This window comes from Oncorhynchus kisutch, linkage group LG20, assembly GCF_002021735.2.
Source record: "Oncorhynchus kisutch isolate 150728-3 linkage group LG20, Okis_V2, whole genome shotgun sequence".
Lineage (NCBI taxonomy): Eukaryota > Metazoa > Chordata > Actinopteri > Salmoniformes > Salmonidae > Oncorhynchus > Oncorhynchus kisutch.
The window spans coordinates 19,066,366-19,084,387 of record NC_034193.2 but is presented as its reverse complement, the minus strand read 5'-3'; the positions used below and the strand labels follow the sequence as shown (position 1 = coordinate 19,084,387).

Genomic DNA, 18,022 nt, shown 5'->3' with positions numbered 1-18,022 from the left:
CGCTAAACCGCCTGCTAACCTAGCAGCTGTTTCCCTAGATGACGTCGCGACAGCCAAAGCCTCTGCAGTCAGGTCACAGGTCAGGTCGACAGCATCACCACTTCCATCTCCCTGTCCTCAACAGACACATCATCAGCCTTCCGATGGACGATCACTAAATCAAATCAAATTTGTCACATGCGCCAAATACAACAGACCTTACCGTGGAATGCTTACTTACAAGCCCTTAACCAACAATGCCGAGTAAGAAAATATTTGCTAAATAAACTGAAGTTCAAAAAAGTAACACGGTAAAATAACAATAATGAGGCTATATACAGGGGTTAGGGGTACCGAGTCAATGTGTGGGGGTACGGGTTAGCCGAGGTCATCTGTACATTAGGGGTAATGCATAGATAATAAGCAGCAGCGTAAAAAAAAGGGTAAATTCAAATAGTCATTTGATTAACTGTTCGGCAGTCTCATGGCTTGGAAGATAGACGCTGTTAAGGAGCCTTTTGGACCTAGACTTGGTGCTCTGGTACAGCTTGCTGTGTGATAGCAGAGAGAACCGTCTAGAAATTGGGTGGCTGGAGTCGTTGAAAATGTTTAGGGCCTTCCTCTGACACCGCCTGGTATAGATGTCCTGGATGGCAGGAAGCTTGGCCTCAGTGATGTACTGGGCCATACGTACTACCCTCTGTAGCGCCTTGTGGTCAGATGCCGAGCAGTTGCCATACTAGGCGGTGATGCAACCATGCTCTCGATGTTGAAGCTGTAGAACTTTTTGAGGATCTGGGGACCCATGCCGAATCTTTTCAATCTCCTGAGAGGGAATAGGTGTTGCCGTGCCCTCTTCACGGCTGTGTTGGTGTGTTTGGACTATGATAGTTTGTTGGTGATGTGGACACCAAGGAACTTGACCCGCTCCACTACAGCCCTGTCGATCTGAATGGAGCCATTCAGCTCCTTTGTCTTCCTCATGTTGAGATAGAGGTTGTTGTCCTGGCACCACACTGCCAGGTCTCTGATCTCCTCCCTATAGGCTGTTTCATTGTTGTCGGTGATCAGGTCTACCAACGTTGTGTCGTCGGCAAACTTAATAATGGTGTTGGAGTCTTGCTTGGCCACGCAGTCATGGGTGAACAGGGAGTACAGGAGGGGACTAAGCACGCACCCCTAAGGATCCCCTGTGTTAAGGAAGAGCGTGGCAGATGTGTTGCTGCCTACCCTTACCACCTGGGGATGGCCCGTCAGGGAGTCCAGAATCCAGTTGCAGAGGGAGGTGTTTAGTCCCAGGGTCCTTAGTTTAGCGATGAGCTTTGAGGGCACTATGGTGTTGAATGCTGAACTTTAGTCAATGAACAGCATTCTCACGTAGATGTTCCTTTTGTCCAGGTGGGAAAGGGCCGTGTGGAGGGCAATAGAGATTGCGTCATCTGTTGATTTGTTGGGGCGGTTTGCGAATTGGAATGAGTCTAGGGTTTTGGGGTGATTGTGTTGATGACCAGCCTTTCAAAGCACTTCATGGCTACAGACGTGAGTGCTATGGGTCAGTAGCCATTTAGGCAGGTTACCTTGGCGTTCTTGGGTACAGGGACTATGAGGCTATGGTGGTCTGCTTGAAACATGTAGGTATTACAGACTCAGTCAGGGAGAGGTTGAATGCTCTGAATACACATCCTGGTAATCCATCTGGCACTGTGGCTTTGTGAATGTCGACCTGTTTAAAGGTCTTACTCACATCGGCTACGGAGAGCGTGTTCACACAGTTGTCTGGAACAGCTGGTGCTCTCATGCATGCTTCAGTGTTGCTTGCCTCGAAGCGCGCATAGAAATATTTTAGCTCGTCTGGTAGGCTTGTGTCATTGGGCAGCTCGCAGCTGGGCTTCTCTTTGAAATCCGTAATAGTTTGCAAGCCTTGCCATATCCGACGAGCGTCAGCGGCGGTGAAGTAGGACTCAATATTAGTCCTGTATTGAAACTTTGCCTGTTTGATGGCTTGTCGGAGGGTATAGCGGGATTTCTTATACGTGTCCCGATTAGTGTCCTTCTCCTTGAAAGCGGCAGCTCTAGCTTTTAGCTCAGTGCGAATGTTGCCTGTAATCCTGGTTGGGATATGTACAGTACGTATGGTCACTGTGGTGAAGATGTCATTGATGATGCCGGTGACTGATGTGGTATACTCTTCAATGCCATCAGATGAATTTCTGAAAATATTCCAGTCTGTGCTAGCAAAACAGTCCTGTAGCTTAGCATCTGTGCATCTGACCACTTCCGTATTGAGCGAGTCACTGGCACTTCCTGCTTTAGTTTTTGCTTGTAAGTAATAATCAGGAGGACATAATTATGGTCAGATTTGCAAAATGGAGGATGAGGGAGAGCTTTGTACACTTCTCTGTGTGTGGACTAAAGGTGGTCTCGAGTTATTTTTGTTGGTATAAATTAGGTCAAACTAAGAGTCGGCAGTTGTGTTATATTTCATACTCTTTGATTATATTGCCTTTGATTTACCCCATGGCCAATTTAAATCAAATTGAGACAGATTGAATGGTCATAGATAATGCAATGATTCAACCAGATTCTATTTTTTATGTCTCAATCTTTTGTAACTAGCTGGAATCTCTTCTGGATATGAGATCTATGCCATGTTTAATCTTCAAATGATTATTTAATGGATTTCATTCCACAGATTAGTCAGTTCATAACCCCTGCTACTCTTTAACTATACAGTATATGGACTATAGATGTGTATATTGTGGGGTCTAGTAAACAAACAGTGTCAAGTATGTGATTATATCACTGAAGGGTTCAGCTGCAGATGAAGACACCACTCATTTGTGCGTCATGAACAATCAGTGCATTTTATTTTCCATCACAGTACAAAAATAAATTAAAGTAAGCAGAAACAAACTGAGAAAGGTTCAATTGGAGCAATGTCTTTTTGTCTTTTTCAAAATAACATATTTGAACAGCTCTAATTAACCCCCCCCCCCCCAACAATCACATCCCAGCCCCAGTAGTCTATCAGTGATCACATCCCAGTCCCAGTAGTCTATCAGTGATCACATCCCAGTCCGAGTAGTCTATCAGTGATCACATCCCAGTCCCAGTAGTCTATCAGTGATCACATCCCAGTCCCAGTAGTCTATCAGTGATCACATCCCAGTCCCAGTAGTCTATCAGTGATCACATCCCAGTCCCAGTAGTCTATCAGTGATCACATCCCAGTCCCAGTAGTCTATCAGTGATCACATCCCAGTCCCAGTAGTCTATCAGTGATCACATCCCAGTTCCAGTAGTCTATCAGTGATCACATCCCAGTCCCAGTAGTCTATCAGTGATCACATCCCAGTCCCAGTAGTCTATCAGTGATCACATCCCAGTCCCAGTAGTCTATCAGTGATCACATCCAGTCCCAGTAGTCTATCAGTGATCACATCCCAGTCCCAGTAGTCTATCAGTGATCACATCCCAGTCCCAGTAGTCTATCAGTGATCACATCCCAGTCCCAGTAGTCTATCAGTGATCACATCCCAGTCCCAGTAGTCTATCAGTGATCACATCCCAGTCCCAGTAGTCTATCAGTGATCACATCCCAGTCCCAGTAGTCTATCAGTGATCACATCCAGTCCCAGTAGTCTATCAGTGATCACATCCCAGTCCCAGTAGTCTATCAGTGATCACATCCCAGTCCCAGTAGTCTATCAGTGATCCCATCCCAGTCCCAGTAGTCTATCAGTGATCACATCCCAGTCCCAGTAGTCTATCAGTGATCACATCCCAGTCCCAGTAGTCTATCAGTGATCACATCCTGTCCCAGTAGTTTATCAGTGTAGAGTATCCTCTTTTCCACTTCCTCTTTGTCATAAGAAAACAAAATTCACACATTCTTCTGTACAGATAAACTCTCACACACTTGCGCTCACATGCATCATTGAAATGCCCCCTTTTCATGTTCTTTAACACCCTTTTTTTGTTCTACAAAGTACGCAACAAGATACTGAAATCGAAGTCGACTGAAATGTTCAAACATATCACTTTTTTTCTCTTTTTTTTGTAAGGTTTTTCCAAGTCTTTCAAACAACTAGTCAGTGATGCAAGTGGCAAAAAATGGCACATTTTAGTGAGTTGGGGCGAGTGAACAGCCAGAGGGTCAAGATTCCCCTGCTTTTTCCCCAAAGCAGTAGCCCATCCAAAGTGTGTGTCCCTCCTACTGCGCTACACACATCAACCCATTTCCCATTGCAAGGCACAATGCCACGGTACCGCTCCACAACCATGTCCATTTGCACCATACATTTTTCTCTTTGACTCCCACTGATACAGCAGAGGAGAGAGCTCTATCATATGTCAACCAACAGTCTCCAAGAACAACCTTCATCACATGACAGAAGAGAATAGCCTTTTGTGGGCATGGAAAAGACATACAAATGAAAATGGTATTTATTCGCTGCATATGACTATAACCATTTTGCATTTCTAGAAAGAAATTTGAGAATCAACTAATGAAAGAAAGCATGCGGAATTTCTCACTGTTGAGGTGATAAAAAGCTGGCAAAAACTACTTTTTATTCGCTTGTTTTTATGTGCATTATTTTCATTTGTTGTTTTTTTCCACCAAGGTCCAGTTAAGTCTCTGTACTGTATACTATAGAAAACATATTCCTGTTAATCTGTGGATTCAATTTGACATATCTCTTACAACATATAACAGTGGTTGACAGAAAAACCTACCACCTCCCTTTATCTCAGTTATTGGAGATGGAGATGCTATCAGTTCTATAATCTTTTCTAGCCTCTACAATTCTTCAATGGAAATGATTGCCATGTATCTTGACTGCTCCGTAAGCTCTCATGTAGATGTAGTCCAGGTTGCCATGGTGTTCTTATTTCCCTCTATGCTCTTCCATTTATCCTAGTGGCTTCAGCTGATTTGAAAACCTGATTATCTCCATGGAGGTCAACTAGAATCTAACCTGACCATGGCCTCATCTCCTCCCCAGCTGAATACATTGTTGTCTTAGATTTGATTAATATTGGCATGGAGAGATTACGCCAGGGGAGGCTGTCTGTAAATGTTTATGCTGTGCCACTGAGTGGTTTTGAGTGAAATGCCCTGCCATTGGATGATGGTTATGTTGTCTTGTTGATATGTGGAGCTGGGTGGTGTGTTGGGTTTGGGATTGCTCTGTGCCTAGGGTTCTAAGGGTTCTAGGGGTGCTAAAGGTTCTAAGGGGTTTTGTCTTTACTCAAGGTCTCTCTGATGTGTTGGTTACTTTGTCGATGGTCAGATTTGTATTGGTTGTTAATCTAGGGCTAATCTATAGCTTATTCCATGGAACATTCATTTGCAACAACCATCAATCTTCATTCCCACCATATCCTGTTATTTGAAATAGACCAATTGATCATTCATTCATGATCTTTTGATTACAAGGGATGTGCCAAGAGAACATAAAATTACAATAAATGAGGTTCACTCAACATTTGGACATCTTTCGCTGTGTTTTCAGACCTACAGGATTTTCATCAAAGATATGGCACTAGTTAAACATTTGTTAATGCTGAATTTCTTATAGGACCTTCATTCCCAAGTGTTTTTAGACACAACCATCAGACAAAAGTACAAAAGAAGTCCTTGGTAAACAAATAGCCTATTTAAGCAAGCATAGCTAAATAAACTAGTTATCACTTTGTTCACAGCATTCTCTAATGCAGATGCAGTTAAGTCATTCCTGCCCTCCAAAATTGCATGGCACACGTGCATTAGGCTATTATTTCGAAGTTAAAAAAAGAAAAAGGGCAATAGATAAGCCTCCCTGGGCTTGAGCCTTTGAACATCCATTAATTTTTTTCTGAGATGAAAATAAAGTAGGCCTTTCTTAACATGTAGTGTGACCGACCATCAAGTGTTGTGTCCTTAGGTTGTACTGTAATTCCTCATGTCCTGTTGTGTTGTGGTCCAAAAAAAATCCCACAATTCAATGCAGGCTTTAAAAAAAATCCTTCTGAACCAATCTTTCTCCACCAAACCCCTCTCGCCAAGTCACAAACAATAAACGCACAACATGAATCTGCATCGGTGGCCCCACTTTTCCTTTCAGATCAAATCATGTTTACGCTGCAGCAGAGCTGGGTGTTCACTTCAGAGTCTAAAGAACCAGGGTTGCAGCTTGTCTGTTCATCCATGATGTGAGTAGTAGCCCAGTCACACAATAGGCAGTGCATCTCAGACAGTCAGCAGGTGGCTGGTCTCAGTCCTCTACACATTCATAGCTGCACATTTGTGTTCCTTTTCTACAGTTTTTTTTTTATTATTGTGTATTATTGTTGGTTTTGTATTTTTCAATGTTTTTATATACATGTTCGTAAACAGAGGATGTACCCAAGTCTGGCATTTTTTTAGGTGTCAAAAGCTTTCATTCTTAGGTGCAGTGAAAATACAATCCTCTTTCCTTTCGAAAAACATTAGTTGGTTTTAAGATAAATTGAGATAAATAATATTTTTACCATAAAATGTCATTTGTTTTTAATCAAACTGTGTTCTCATGTCCCTCTTCCAGTGAACTGTTGTAATGTTAGCTGTTAAACATGCTTATAATCAAAAACTGGGGTATATCTATGCCAAATTAACCCTTATATCAACCCTCAAAATTAATCTCTTCCCATCAAAACTTCCCCACTCCCCTCTTCCTACTCCCTCAACCAATCCCCCTCCCCCATTTTGAAATGCCAGACTGGAGTAGGCCCCTGCCCCCTCCCCGGCCCCTCTCCCCAGGGCCCTCACCGGTCCAGACCAATGAGCAAGCGGCTCCTCTCCTCCTCCTTCTGGCTTTCGTTCTTCAGGTCTGCAAACACCTGGGTGAAATAGTGCGGGTCCGAGTTGATCTGAAGCATCTTAGTGCTCATCAGGTTGATGATGGACAGGCAGCGGTCCCAGAAGATGTCCCTGGAGCTCTCCACCAGGAAGGGTTTCAGTGGGTAGGAGATCTCGTTGCCCATGTAGGAGTAGGACAGGTAGAGGCAGGTGAGCAGCACGGCCTGCAGCTCATGTTCGTTTGCCACCTCAGAGGATACCACATCGCGGCACAGCATGTAGACAAACACCACGTTGGCCGGGGTGATGAACCCCTGGTCTTGCCAGCCCTGGAGGAGCAGCGAGCGGTCCACGCTCCGCAGCCACAGGACCGGGTCGGTGGGACACATGTGCTTTAGTCTGTAGCAGCGCCGGCACAGGAACTCACCCAGGCAGCGCAGCAGCTCGCTGGTGGAGGCCTGGACGATCACTCTTTTGGGCGTGCCGGGGGCCGCATTGGAGTTGGTCAGGGGGGCCTTCTTGACCGACGAGACAGCGTTGTTGGAGCTCTTGACGAGGGCTGGGGTGCTCTGGTCCTGGGTGAAGGTGGACAGGTTGGCACAGGACTGAGACTTCTTCAGGTTCTCGTTGTTGAGATGGGTCACATTATTCTGATAGGTGGTGTTGGGCTGCACCTTCTTGGAGCCCTTTTTCTTGGCTGACACTGCCACGATGCGCTTCCATGGCAGAACGTTGATGAGCGAGTGACGCTTCAGGTTCTTGTCTTTGGCATTCTTGCTATTCTGAACAGCTGTGTAGTGGCCCACCGTGGCTGGCCCATCTTCGAAGAGGGACGCCTTCCTGTAGCTGGGAGAGAGAGACAGAACGGTTCCCATGGTGACCGAGTAGCAATTTCGTTAGTGGATGACAGACCAGAGAGAATGGGAGATCCTGAGGGCCTCAATGCTTCTGAGCTGGGAGACCCTGGCTACAAGCGTGGGTTCCTCTCAGGCATCTAATGCCACGGTAGGTCCTGATAGGAAGGTACGTGCTGGATGGATTAGGAGTTGATCGGAGCAGATTCTCTCTGGGCACTTAGCTCTTATTCTCAGCTGGGTCAATAGTGCCTGTGGAAAACAAAATGCATGGCTTCAGTAGCTAGTAGCTACATGTTCCCACTTTCATTGTATCATTGACATTAAGGTTGTGTGTATATCATTTTGTTGTTGAAAATCAGATATCTCGGCTGTGATTGCGATATTGATTTAAAAAAAAATTAAATCCAAAGATATTTCAATATTTCTTACTAATTGAAGATAAAGATGAATTGTAAATCGGCTGCTGTCCTAGGTCCTGAAATCAAGCGTCTGCGTTGTCCTAATAAAGGAGCATGTCATAAAAGGATGCTGTGAAGGCTATGTTGAGATATCTTGCTTGTCTCTAATAATTCACAGGAATTACCAAAACATCCAGACATGCTTTCATAAATGTGTATACAGTAAATTCTATATCGACAAGTGCTCGGTCATCCACATTTAATAGTCTAATTAGCTGAATTGATTTGAATTTAAAAATACATAGGTGAATGTAGGGCCTATGCCAGGGAATATTATGATGTCTCTTAGCGCTCAGCAAATCAGACAGCAATGACAACAAGCTAGTTGAGGCAACAACACTGCTTGCTTCCTGACTATCCGCATAGTAAACCGATGTAAAAACATCTCTATACCTTTCAAACAAATCTAACAGCAGCACGATTTACAGCAACGTTTACCGTGGTCTCCTGTTGAATTGAAATCGAGAGCAGGTTAGCTACTTTCAATCAGATTTCCCCTAAACTATTCATACCGATTATAAAAACATCACATCTGGCTCATCAATTGTTCATTAAGGCATGCCCATCTTTCAGCCCATATCAAATTTTTCTTCTAAGAATAATGCTTTGCACGAAACTCACATCCTGATTTACATGAACGTAATTTAATTCGATTGAAGCCTAACGAAGGATGCATTCCTGCTCATATAGTTGGCTAGCACCTTCCATTTCAAATGGAAACCTGAAATGTAAACACCTTTATGTGAAGGTCGCCTTTGATAGCCTAAATCATCCACTTTTAAAACGAGGTTTGTAATATAATCCGAATGTAAACGAATTTGTATAATGTTGTATAACAACATTTGCATCTTTAGGCTAGACTAATAATGTGTCTACAGCTCATGATGTGCGCTGAGAATTTTTTTTAGATTCAGCCGTAACCGAAACAGCCACAAAAAAAACTTTCAAGCAGTCTAGTCGAGTTGTTAGAAAATCTAAAATATGTTTTGCTATTTTACGTGTTAATTGAAAGATCAAGACAGTTTGTTTAGCGGCAAGCTTTTAGTCCAAGGCTGTTATGTGGTTGTGTACATAGGCTGCTGTCCATGGTTCTGAAATGAGCGTCCGCTTGCTAATAAAGGTGCAGAATTCCAAAGAACCGCTTTGACATGACTCATGTTTATTATGGTGCATATGGGTAGCCTCGTGTTATGCAAAGTGTTATTCAGAGAAATATAGAATACCTTCAAATGTGGCAGCATAGCCAATGTTTCTCAGTGACGTGTCGCCTATATTCTTACATGTTGATGTTTACAATAATTCAGCAGGTTATCCTTCGAAATAGGTTACGATATTAGACACATTATAAAATAATATAAAAATATTATACTTACTTGATATTTTTCCTCCAGTCAATGAAAAAAATAATAGCACAGCAGTGATGGCTTCTTTAACAGTAACAGCTAATTCCTTTGATATGGTGCACATCAAGGTGAAACCTTATTAACCATCTTGGAAAAATGCGGTTAAAAAAACACAACACCGTACAATCCAAGAAAAGAAAAGGCGTTAATCAAGCCAGAATATCCGCACACCTTGACATAGTCAAGGAATCGCCAGTCTCTCTGCTGCGCAGGCGGTAGGTAGGCAACTGTGGAACGGATGCTGATATGAAGATGTGCATTTGGTCCTCACCGCAAGAGATACGGGTTCGAGGGTTTCTTTGCGCTCTCACTAGCTTGTGGCTAGTGAAAGGATGGCTGGTGTAAAAAATGAGAAAGGCAGTGGTCGGGCGCCGCTCTGTGCTCTGTCCGTGGTGCTGTAATTTGCAGCTGTGTGTGGCTGCAGTCACAAAGGCTGTTTGTAATAGGTGAATTACCCAATATATCTTGTAGCCTATATTCACCAGTTTTTTTGTGTGTAGTGCGCTGTCCATTTATTTTGCTGATACAGCGCAGCGGAGATAGGCTACATACAGATTTGCAACTCCGCCCCATCACAACAAACATTCAATGAACTCAAAGCACAATGCACTCAATGAACTGAAATCCATTTCTTGAAAAACAATTCATGGTTTTCAGCATGTAGACTAGGGTTGTTTCAATCACACAATACAAGTAGACCTAGCCAATAAATAAATGTCCACATGAAAACTATTTGTATTTACTAATAACATACATGTTAGATCGCATCTAAGCTATTAAAACGAGGGGCATACATAACAACGTAGCTTGGGGATAACCTGATATTAAAAAAAAACAACATGTATTTAGGCCATTTATTTGAAATTGTGCAGGATGAAATCTCTTCTGATGCACCATCCCGTTTGAAGTGTCTAGCTGTCATTGTACAGAACTAATAGGCGTGTATTAATTTACCATAACATCCTACCATTTTAATAAACACATGATCCAACAACATGATCCAACAAATTCCTATAGTCTATCATCCAGCTCAATGTTCACTTATTTCATGAACAGACCACTTTGGATTAAATAGGCCTGTAGGCCTATTTATGTAAAATGTAAATTATGAATGGGGGTCTCAAGTAAAATGATCATGACATTCTGCTACAGTTTATTTGATAAGATGAGTCAGCATGACAAAATAGGAACACTGTGCTATAATGTATATTAACTGGTTAATGTAAAATACTGAACTACAATCCCCAGAAAGTATATTTGGCTCCCTCTCGTGATGTATCTGAGTAGCTCATTTACGTATTTCCTATCGCATTCTTGACTGTTGTAGGCAGGCAGCTTTTGAATAGGTAAGATGGCGGCTGCGGCAGTGGTTGAGTTTCAGAGAGCTCAGTCTCTTATTAGCACGGATCGTAACGCCTCTATTGATATTCTACATTCTATTGGTAAGTGATGTTTGTAGGCGTTCAGACGAGAAAGTCTCGTCTTATTTTTGAATTTCTGCTTGATTTAAGTCATCGCAAAGGCAGTTTTATACACTGACAAGAGCCGGTTTGTGTGTCGTGCTGACTCACTGTAGAATCGTGGGGTTGCTAGCTAGCTAGGTAGTCCCTGGATGGCTAGCTAGCTAGGCCATGATGAACTGGAAAGAGACGTTAACTAGCTAACTATGTATGCTGTCTTTATGAAACAGTATCGCAATACAATTCAACGTTAATATTTAGCTAATGTTAGTCAAGCACCATATGTTATAGCTAGCTAGTTAGCTAACCAAGATCCATTCAATTCTCAAGTTCATTGATGTAGCTATGTCATTTTGGTGTTTACAATATAGCTTCCTATATGCTCTAAAATGACAGCTAACTTAGCTAGGTAGCTTGCTAACGTTAACAAATTAACAGTGAGATCAAGTTCACTGTTCATTAAGTTAACATAGCTATCGTTAGTTAACGGTTAGCCAGCTAGATACCTAGCTTTTGTTGACAGTTCTGTAGCTAGCTTTGTACTAGCATGTGGCTGTCCCAAAAAAAATCCTTAGTCACAGGGCCTCAGTTAGCTGTTGACTTGTTAGCCTCGTTGATCCAGATAAAACAGTAACTCGGAAAAAGACAATAAGGAACACAAACAATAGTTTAGAATAGGAGACTGTCAGTGTTATGTTAAATAGTCAATGTGAATCAGTGCATTATTTTCCTTGTCCCCACAGTGAGGAGAAATATCCAGGACAGTGATGAAGAATCCGTTCGGGTTAAAGAACAGAGCATCCTGGAGCTGGGGTCACTCCTGGCCAAAACAGGACAGGCTGCAGGTGAGACTCAAAACACCAAACACATAATCTGGTCTATTTGCCTGGCTGTTGAACTTGAGGAACTTGGTGGTGATTCATCCAGTAACTGCACAATGATTCACTGTATGTGCCATTGCCTAACTGTTCTGTAGTACACTGGTTCCCAACCTTTTTCGGTGGTTACTGTCCCACCAACTCATTTTTCCCTGCCTGGACGGTACCCCTGAAGAATCACCTTGTACATTTTACCAGTAAAAAAAACCTATGCTCTTATGATTCTTCTCAAGGTAGGTAGCCTAGTGGTTAGAGCGTTGGGCCAGTAACCGAAAGGTTGGTGGATCGAATCCCCGATGCTGACAAGGTAAAAATCTGTTGTTCTGCCCCTGTACAAGGCAGTGTTCCTGTTCCCACTGTTCCTAGGCCGTCACTGTAAATAAGAATTTGTTCTTAACTGTCTGCCTAGTTAAATAGGCCAAGTACGCTGGGGTCCTAGTAACCCTGGTTGGGAACCACTGCTGTAGTACACAAGAACTGCTTATGAAGCGAACATCACTCGTTTGACAGTAGACAACAGAACCTTGGACAGATAGACTTATTGAGTAGACAAGATATGCTTACTGTTGCTATTCATTTAGCCCTATTTTCTGCTGTGGTGATTCTTCCAGAGTTGGGGGGTCTGCTGAAGTTTGTGCGGCCGTTCCTCATCTCCATCAGTAAGGCCAAGGCGGCCCGGCTGGTCCGCTCCCTGCTGGACCTCTTCCTGGACATGGAGGCAGCCACAGGCCAGGAGGTGGATCTGTGTCTGGAATGCATTGAGTGGGCCAAGGTGGAGAAGAGGACCTTCCTCAGGCAGGCTCTGGAGGTAAGCTGGCCTGGGTGTCTTCTTCACCTAAAAGACAAGCTATTGTTCCTATACGGTGACGTTTTAGTTTGGAGACTGAAATTCATGTGGTTATTTTCAACACATTTCCCTACCACCGCAGAGTGATATGATTAATATTTGTACACTATACTGTGAGTGTTGCAATGTCACATTTCTCTTCCCCTTTCTCCAGGCCCGCCTGATTTCACTCTATTTTGACACCAAAAGATACCAGGAGGCCTTGGCACTTGGTGAGTGACAGCTCCATTTGAATGGACTGACAATATTATCCCTGCTAAATGAGCTTAGCATCTGTCTGAGCAGGGAGGGCTAAGAATTGTGCAATGCTTGGATATGTTTACCCATAGCTATGTAGCAGAACTCAGTATCCCATTCTCCTTGAAGCTTTGTGATGAGGAGTCAAACAATTTGAGTCATGATGACATTGAACTTTGATATTCCTCAACACCGGGGTTGTGGACCACATACTGTATACAGAAGCTGTGGTATCTCCAAAGTAAGGTAGATTGTTTCTCTGGTGTTCAGGCACCCAGCTGCTCCATGAGCTGAAGAAGATGGACGATAAGGCGCTGCTGGTGGAGGTGCAGCTGCAGGAGAGCAAGACGTACCACGCGCTTAGCAACCTGCCCAAGGCCCGCGCCGCCCTCACATCCGCCCGCACTACGGCCAATGGAATCTACTGTCCCCCCAAGCTGCAGGCCGCCCTGGACATGATGTCAGGTCAGTCCCAGTGAACAAGCCTCCATCCAAAGCCTCCCTAAAGTGTTCCTCAATGGCTTAGAAACCAATGGTAGCTTAAGCTGTTGTTTTGGCAGAAACAACAGAATAGCATCCACTCAGAGCTCTTGTATGCGTTTTGTTCAACTGATAAAATAATCTATGGAACTGTAAATCAATCAGTAAGAGGGCTTATGTGCACAGTGTTTATCCATTTACCAGACATTTCAGCGAGTCATTAATCAGGTTTCCATCCAGACTTTTTATGGGTAAAGTACATATTGGATAAAAAATGTCACGACGGGCCTGGTGGAAACGGAACATTTTTCCGCACACTTTCCAAATGTCGAAAAAAAACTAAATACGCTAGACAAGGTGGGATCTTTTTGTGTCAGTAAAATTAATTAACATGAGAAATGGCGGTGGAAATGCTATAATAACTATCGCATCGAACTAACCTTGTAGTCGCGTGATATGTTGTTGTGTGGACTTCCCACTAAGACTAAGGAAATAATTCAGGCTACAGATGAAATAAGTTATGAACTTCACAGGTTGGTGAAAGTGCACAGTGATTAGTTTGATGCTCCTTTTCAATAAATATTCAGGGTCTAATTCTGGTGACATAATGATCGATGCTTAGTGCGGCAGGTAGCCTAGCAGTTAGAGCATTGGGCTAGAAACCGAAAGATTGCTGGTTGGAATACCCGAGCTGACAAGGTGAAAAATCGGTCTGTGCCCTTGAGCGAGGCACTTAATTAACCCTAATTTGCTCCAGGGGCGCTGTACTACTATGGCTGACCCTGTACAACAACACATTTCACTGTATCTATCTGGTGTATCTGACAATAAAACATTTATTTCTATTTATTTGCTTGCAATTTGACAAATAATATAATCTCACTCTTTTGTCTGTAATAATCTCATGTAGTAGGCTATTTTCTACTGTATCTGTGAGCTGTTGGCTAGAACGCACGTGCCAAGGTCAGAGTGGGCACATTAAATTCTGAAGTATTTTGTCTGTCTTCTTTGTTATGTTTTGGACCCCAGTAAGACTAGCAGTACGACTAGCTGTTACTAGTGGGGATCATGGGGATCCTAATAAATATAACAAAGTTTTCGAACAAAACCATTAAAAATGTGATGGAAACCCATTTAAATTGTGTTTTTTATTCGGCACATGGAAATTTAACAGCAAAAGTTATTTTTATGTGCACTACGTCACCCACAGCCTTTTCTCTTTAAGTTAATTTGATGGAAACATCTCTGGTGGGAAAATGCTCCTTCTTTTTAAGCAGATTTGAGAATATTCACATGAAAATCGGTTGCTAATTGGATGGAAAACTAGCTACTGTCTTCTTAATTTGTAACACCCAATATTAGTTTACTGACCCAAATGAAGAAATGCTGTGTGTTGAGGTGGAAAAGTGCCATGCTTAGTGTGAACGACTGACCATGCTTCCTCACCTGCAGGGATCGTCCATGCGGCTTCGGAGAAGGACTGGAAGACTGCCTACTCCTACTTCTTTGAGGCCTTCGAGGGCTACGACTCCATCGACCACCCTAAAGCCATCACCGGTCTCAAATACATGCTGCTCTGCAAGATCATGCTTAGCCTGTGAGTGATACTATCTCCTTGCTGTGTTGCAATGATATGAAGCATACAGGTACGGCTTGGTTGACCCTCTGTTGCTGTTCTCTTTCAGACCAGAAGAGGTGCAGTCCCTGATTAGCGGAAAACTGGCCCTGCGGCATGCGGGTCGACAGGTAAGAACCCGCGATTTTTATGGGGGGCAGTTGGGCGGTCTTTCTCAACTTGCATTGTGTAATACGTTTAAATTGGTTGGTACCTGGCTGACCGTGGTCGCTTCCTCCCTCCCTCTGCAGACGGATGCACTGAAATGCGTTGCACAAGCCAGCAAGAACAGATCATTAGCCGACTTTGAAAAGGTAAGACCTTCCTTTAGCCCTCATTTTTGCTGCTATGTTTGTTTCTCTGAGGATCTCTATTGTGCCAGGCCCATTTGTATCCTCCCTTCTAACCCTCTTCTCTTTCTCTCCTCCTATTCCTCCCTTTATCTTTCTAGGCCCTTACGGAATACAAAGCAGAGTTGAGGGACGACCCCATCATCAGAACCCACCTGGCCACGCTGTATGACAACCTGCTGGAAGGGAACCTTATCCGTGTCATCGAACCCTTCTCCAGAGTACAGGTACAGCACGTTCATCTGGGTACCGTTAATATTGCTTTTTTCTTCTTTTTTTTGGTGAGGCTAACCACCCTTAAATCGTAATCCTTTATGGCGTTGCTTTCCCCCCCAGATTGAACACATATCAGGTCTCATCAAACTTTCAAAGGTATGGAGGTTTCTTCTTCGTATTTGAGGTATTCAGTCCTGTGGTACAAGAGTGACACATCGGAAGTCTTCTATCCCGTGATACATGTACAGCTCTCAATGTTGTCAGTAATCAGTGGATATGTTTAATTTCCCTCAGGCGGATGTCGAGAGGAAATTGTCACAGATGATCCTGGACAAGAAGTTTCATGGTAAATTGCCGGTTTGGTTGGTACCAGCCTGGTATAAACGACTGTATCATAACTCTACTTGTGATGCGCTTCTTTCGTTCAGTGAAATGTAAATGTTGTCTAAAATGCCTGTATGACTCATTATAGGGATCCTGGACCAAGGCGAGGGTGTCTTGATCATATTTGACGAGCCACCTGTTGACAAGACTTATGGCGCGGCCCTGGAAACTATTCAGAACATGAGCAAAGTTGTGGACTCGCTTTACAACAAAGCGAAGAAGCTAACATAGGTAGGGCTCCTCAAGAGAGACACATGTCACATGTTCTGTCAGATTGCACAACTCACTGCAATCCTTTCAAACAGCAAAGGAAGACTTTTTAAATCACTGTGCTTACTTGTAGATCTTGTCTTTTTCGTCCTCAGAACAAATGGCGAGACCACAGCAGCACAGTGGCGGATGTGTGTGTGACCAGCGTGTGTAACATTTTAAGGGACAAGGGAGAGTGACAAAACAACAAGTCCCACAACAAACTGCAACAAAAACAGGATTCCCGGTTCCCCATCAATGGACAATTTCATCATCTCTTCTCCTTCTCCTTTTTTTCTTTTCTTTTAGGATTCTGTTAAAATCTCATCGGCCACAGCAGGCCATCAGGGAATATTGTACAACCACAAAATATTAAGTAAGATTAAATACACGTTTATCTCCTGTAGAATAAAGATTGGGCTTATAAAGCCTCCAGCTGACTCCGTTACCACCCACAAAGGTGCAATATCGACCACAAGCAAGCGCCACCAATCCCGCTTCTTTTACATGCAGGGACAAGGCTTTTGGTCAAGGCGGTCTCTCTCTCCCCCCCCCCTCTGTTCATATCTTTCTAAAGCACATGGTTTTTAGCTAGTTGGAGGTAGGTTATAAAATATTGGGATATCCCGGCAGTTACATTTGGTCAAAGAGCTCCCTCTAGCTCTTGATGTTCTCATCATATCCATGCCAACAGTCAGTCCAACAGTCAGTCCAATTCCCCTACATGACATTTCAAATGGTTGTCAACCTCACTTAATTCGGATTGCGTTTGTTTTGTAACTAAAATAAATTGCCTGACACTATTTGTCCCCTTCTTAAGTACATAGAGCAGAATGGATGCCATTTCACAATGCCAGTGGCCCCTTTTCGGCCCTTTGCTTTGCCTCAACGTTTGGCTGCAACATAATTTAGGGGTGCAGAAATGTGAGATTTATTGATTTGCCTCTGAGCGTCTGTCTGAACCGAAGTGAACGATTATCCATTGTTATTGCCTAGCCCTAGTGTGGTATGCTAGTAACCAAACAATTGTTTCGTTTCATTTGTCATTTTCAAAAATAAATATTTTGTATTTTTAATGTTTTTGTCTGCCTCTTGGAAAAAAATATCACTGACCGTGGTCAAGTTCAATTGGGCTATTTTAGCCCTCTGATGTGCTCTTGTGCTGAGGTAATAGGGGTAGGATGTTGGGTGCCCGTTGTTGGATTACTGACTTCAGTTGATTTAGATTCCAGTGTAGAAATGAAGGTCTAATAGACCAAGGCCTTGGAAGTAAATGTCTGCTAGGACTAGCAGCTTCAACTGGGTGGTGAATAATGAATGACTCCTAGTTGCTTACTGGGTGGAAGGAAAGAGACTAAAATGAAAGGGAAGAGAAGTGTATGCAGTAGGAAGAATCCCTGTCCAATCAACTCTGGGATTACCATGTTGTGAACTGCATTAGAGGGTTATGAATACTGTATAGGAGAACTAATGGCGTTCTGTATTGTCTTTACTCCTGTTGGGCAAATGTTCCTGTGTTGGAAAATGGCCTCGTCCCAAAGGGCATTAAAACACAATTTCAATGACAGCTTTGGATTGTTTTTTTTACGTTTTTTTTTTTTTTTTACAGATGTACAATGTAAACATTTGATGAACCTGTTTGTGAAATGAAATGTGGTCATTGAGTTGAAAAGGGAAGGTTTTGGATTCTGACATGGTGTTTATGCACTGGATAAGACCATGATATTCTGTTTTCGCTCAAGTTTTGGTTCAGACGGTTCATCATTACGTAGAGTTCATGACTTCTGTT

At 43.1% G+C, this 18,022-nt stretch overlaps 2 protein-coding genes across 2 annotated transcripts; one reads left to right on the top strand and one right to left on the bottom strand.

The window, feature by feature from the left end:
* Positions 1 to 2,816: 2,816 nt before the first annotated feature.
* cdk5r1b (cyclin dependent kinase 5, regulatory subunit 1b (p35)) lies at positions 2,817 to 9,984 on the bottom strand. Its single transcript, XM_020454576.2, has 2 exons — positions 9,488 to 9,984; positions 2,817 to 7,905 (listed from the first exon to the last, which is right to left on the bottom strand). The coding sequence occupies exon 2, from the start codon at positions 7,672 to 7,674 to the stop codon at positions 6,766 to 6,768; it is 909 nt and encodes a 302-aa protein (XP_020310165.1). The 5' UTR covers positions 7,675 to 7,905; positions 9,488 to 9,984; the 3' UTR covers positions 2,817 to 6,765.
* Positions 9,985 to 10,798: 814 nt separating this feature from the next.
* Positions 10,799 to 17,800, top strand: LOC109865405 (26S proteasome non-ATPase regulatory subunit 11B-like). The gene is made up of 13 exons (XM_020453546.2): positions 10,799 to 10,959; positions 11,721 to 11,822; positions 12,467 to 12,663; positions 12,857 to 12,914; positions 13,210 to 13,404; positions 14,872 to 15,016; positions 15,105 to 15,165; positions 15,286 to 15,348; positions 15,486 to 15,611; positions 15,721 to 15,756; positions 15,895 to 15,946; positions 16,073 to 16,215; positions 16,350 to 17,800. The coding sequence occupies exons 1-12, from the start codon at positions 10,869 to 10,871 to the stop codon at positions 16,213 to 16,215; spliced, it is 1,269 nt and encodes a 422-aa protein (XP_020309135.1). The 5' UTR covers positions 10,799 to 10,868; the 3' UTR covers positions 16,350 to 17,800.
* The last annotated feature ends 222 nt before the right edge of the window (positions 17,801 to 18,022 follow it).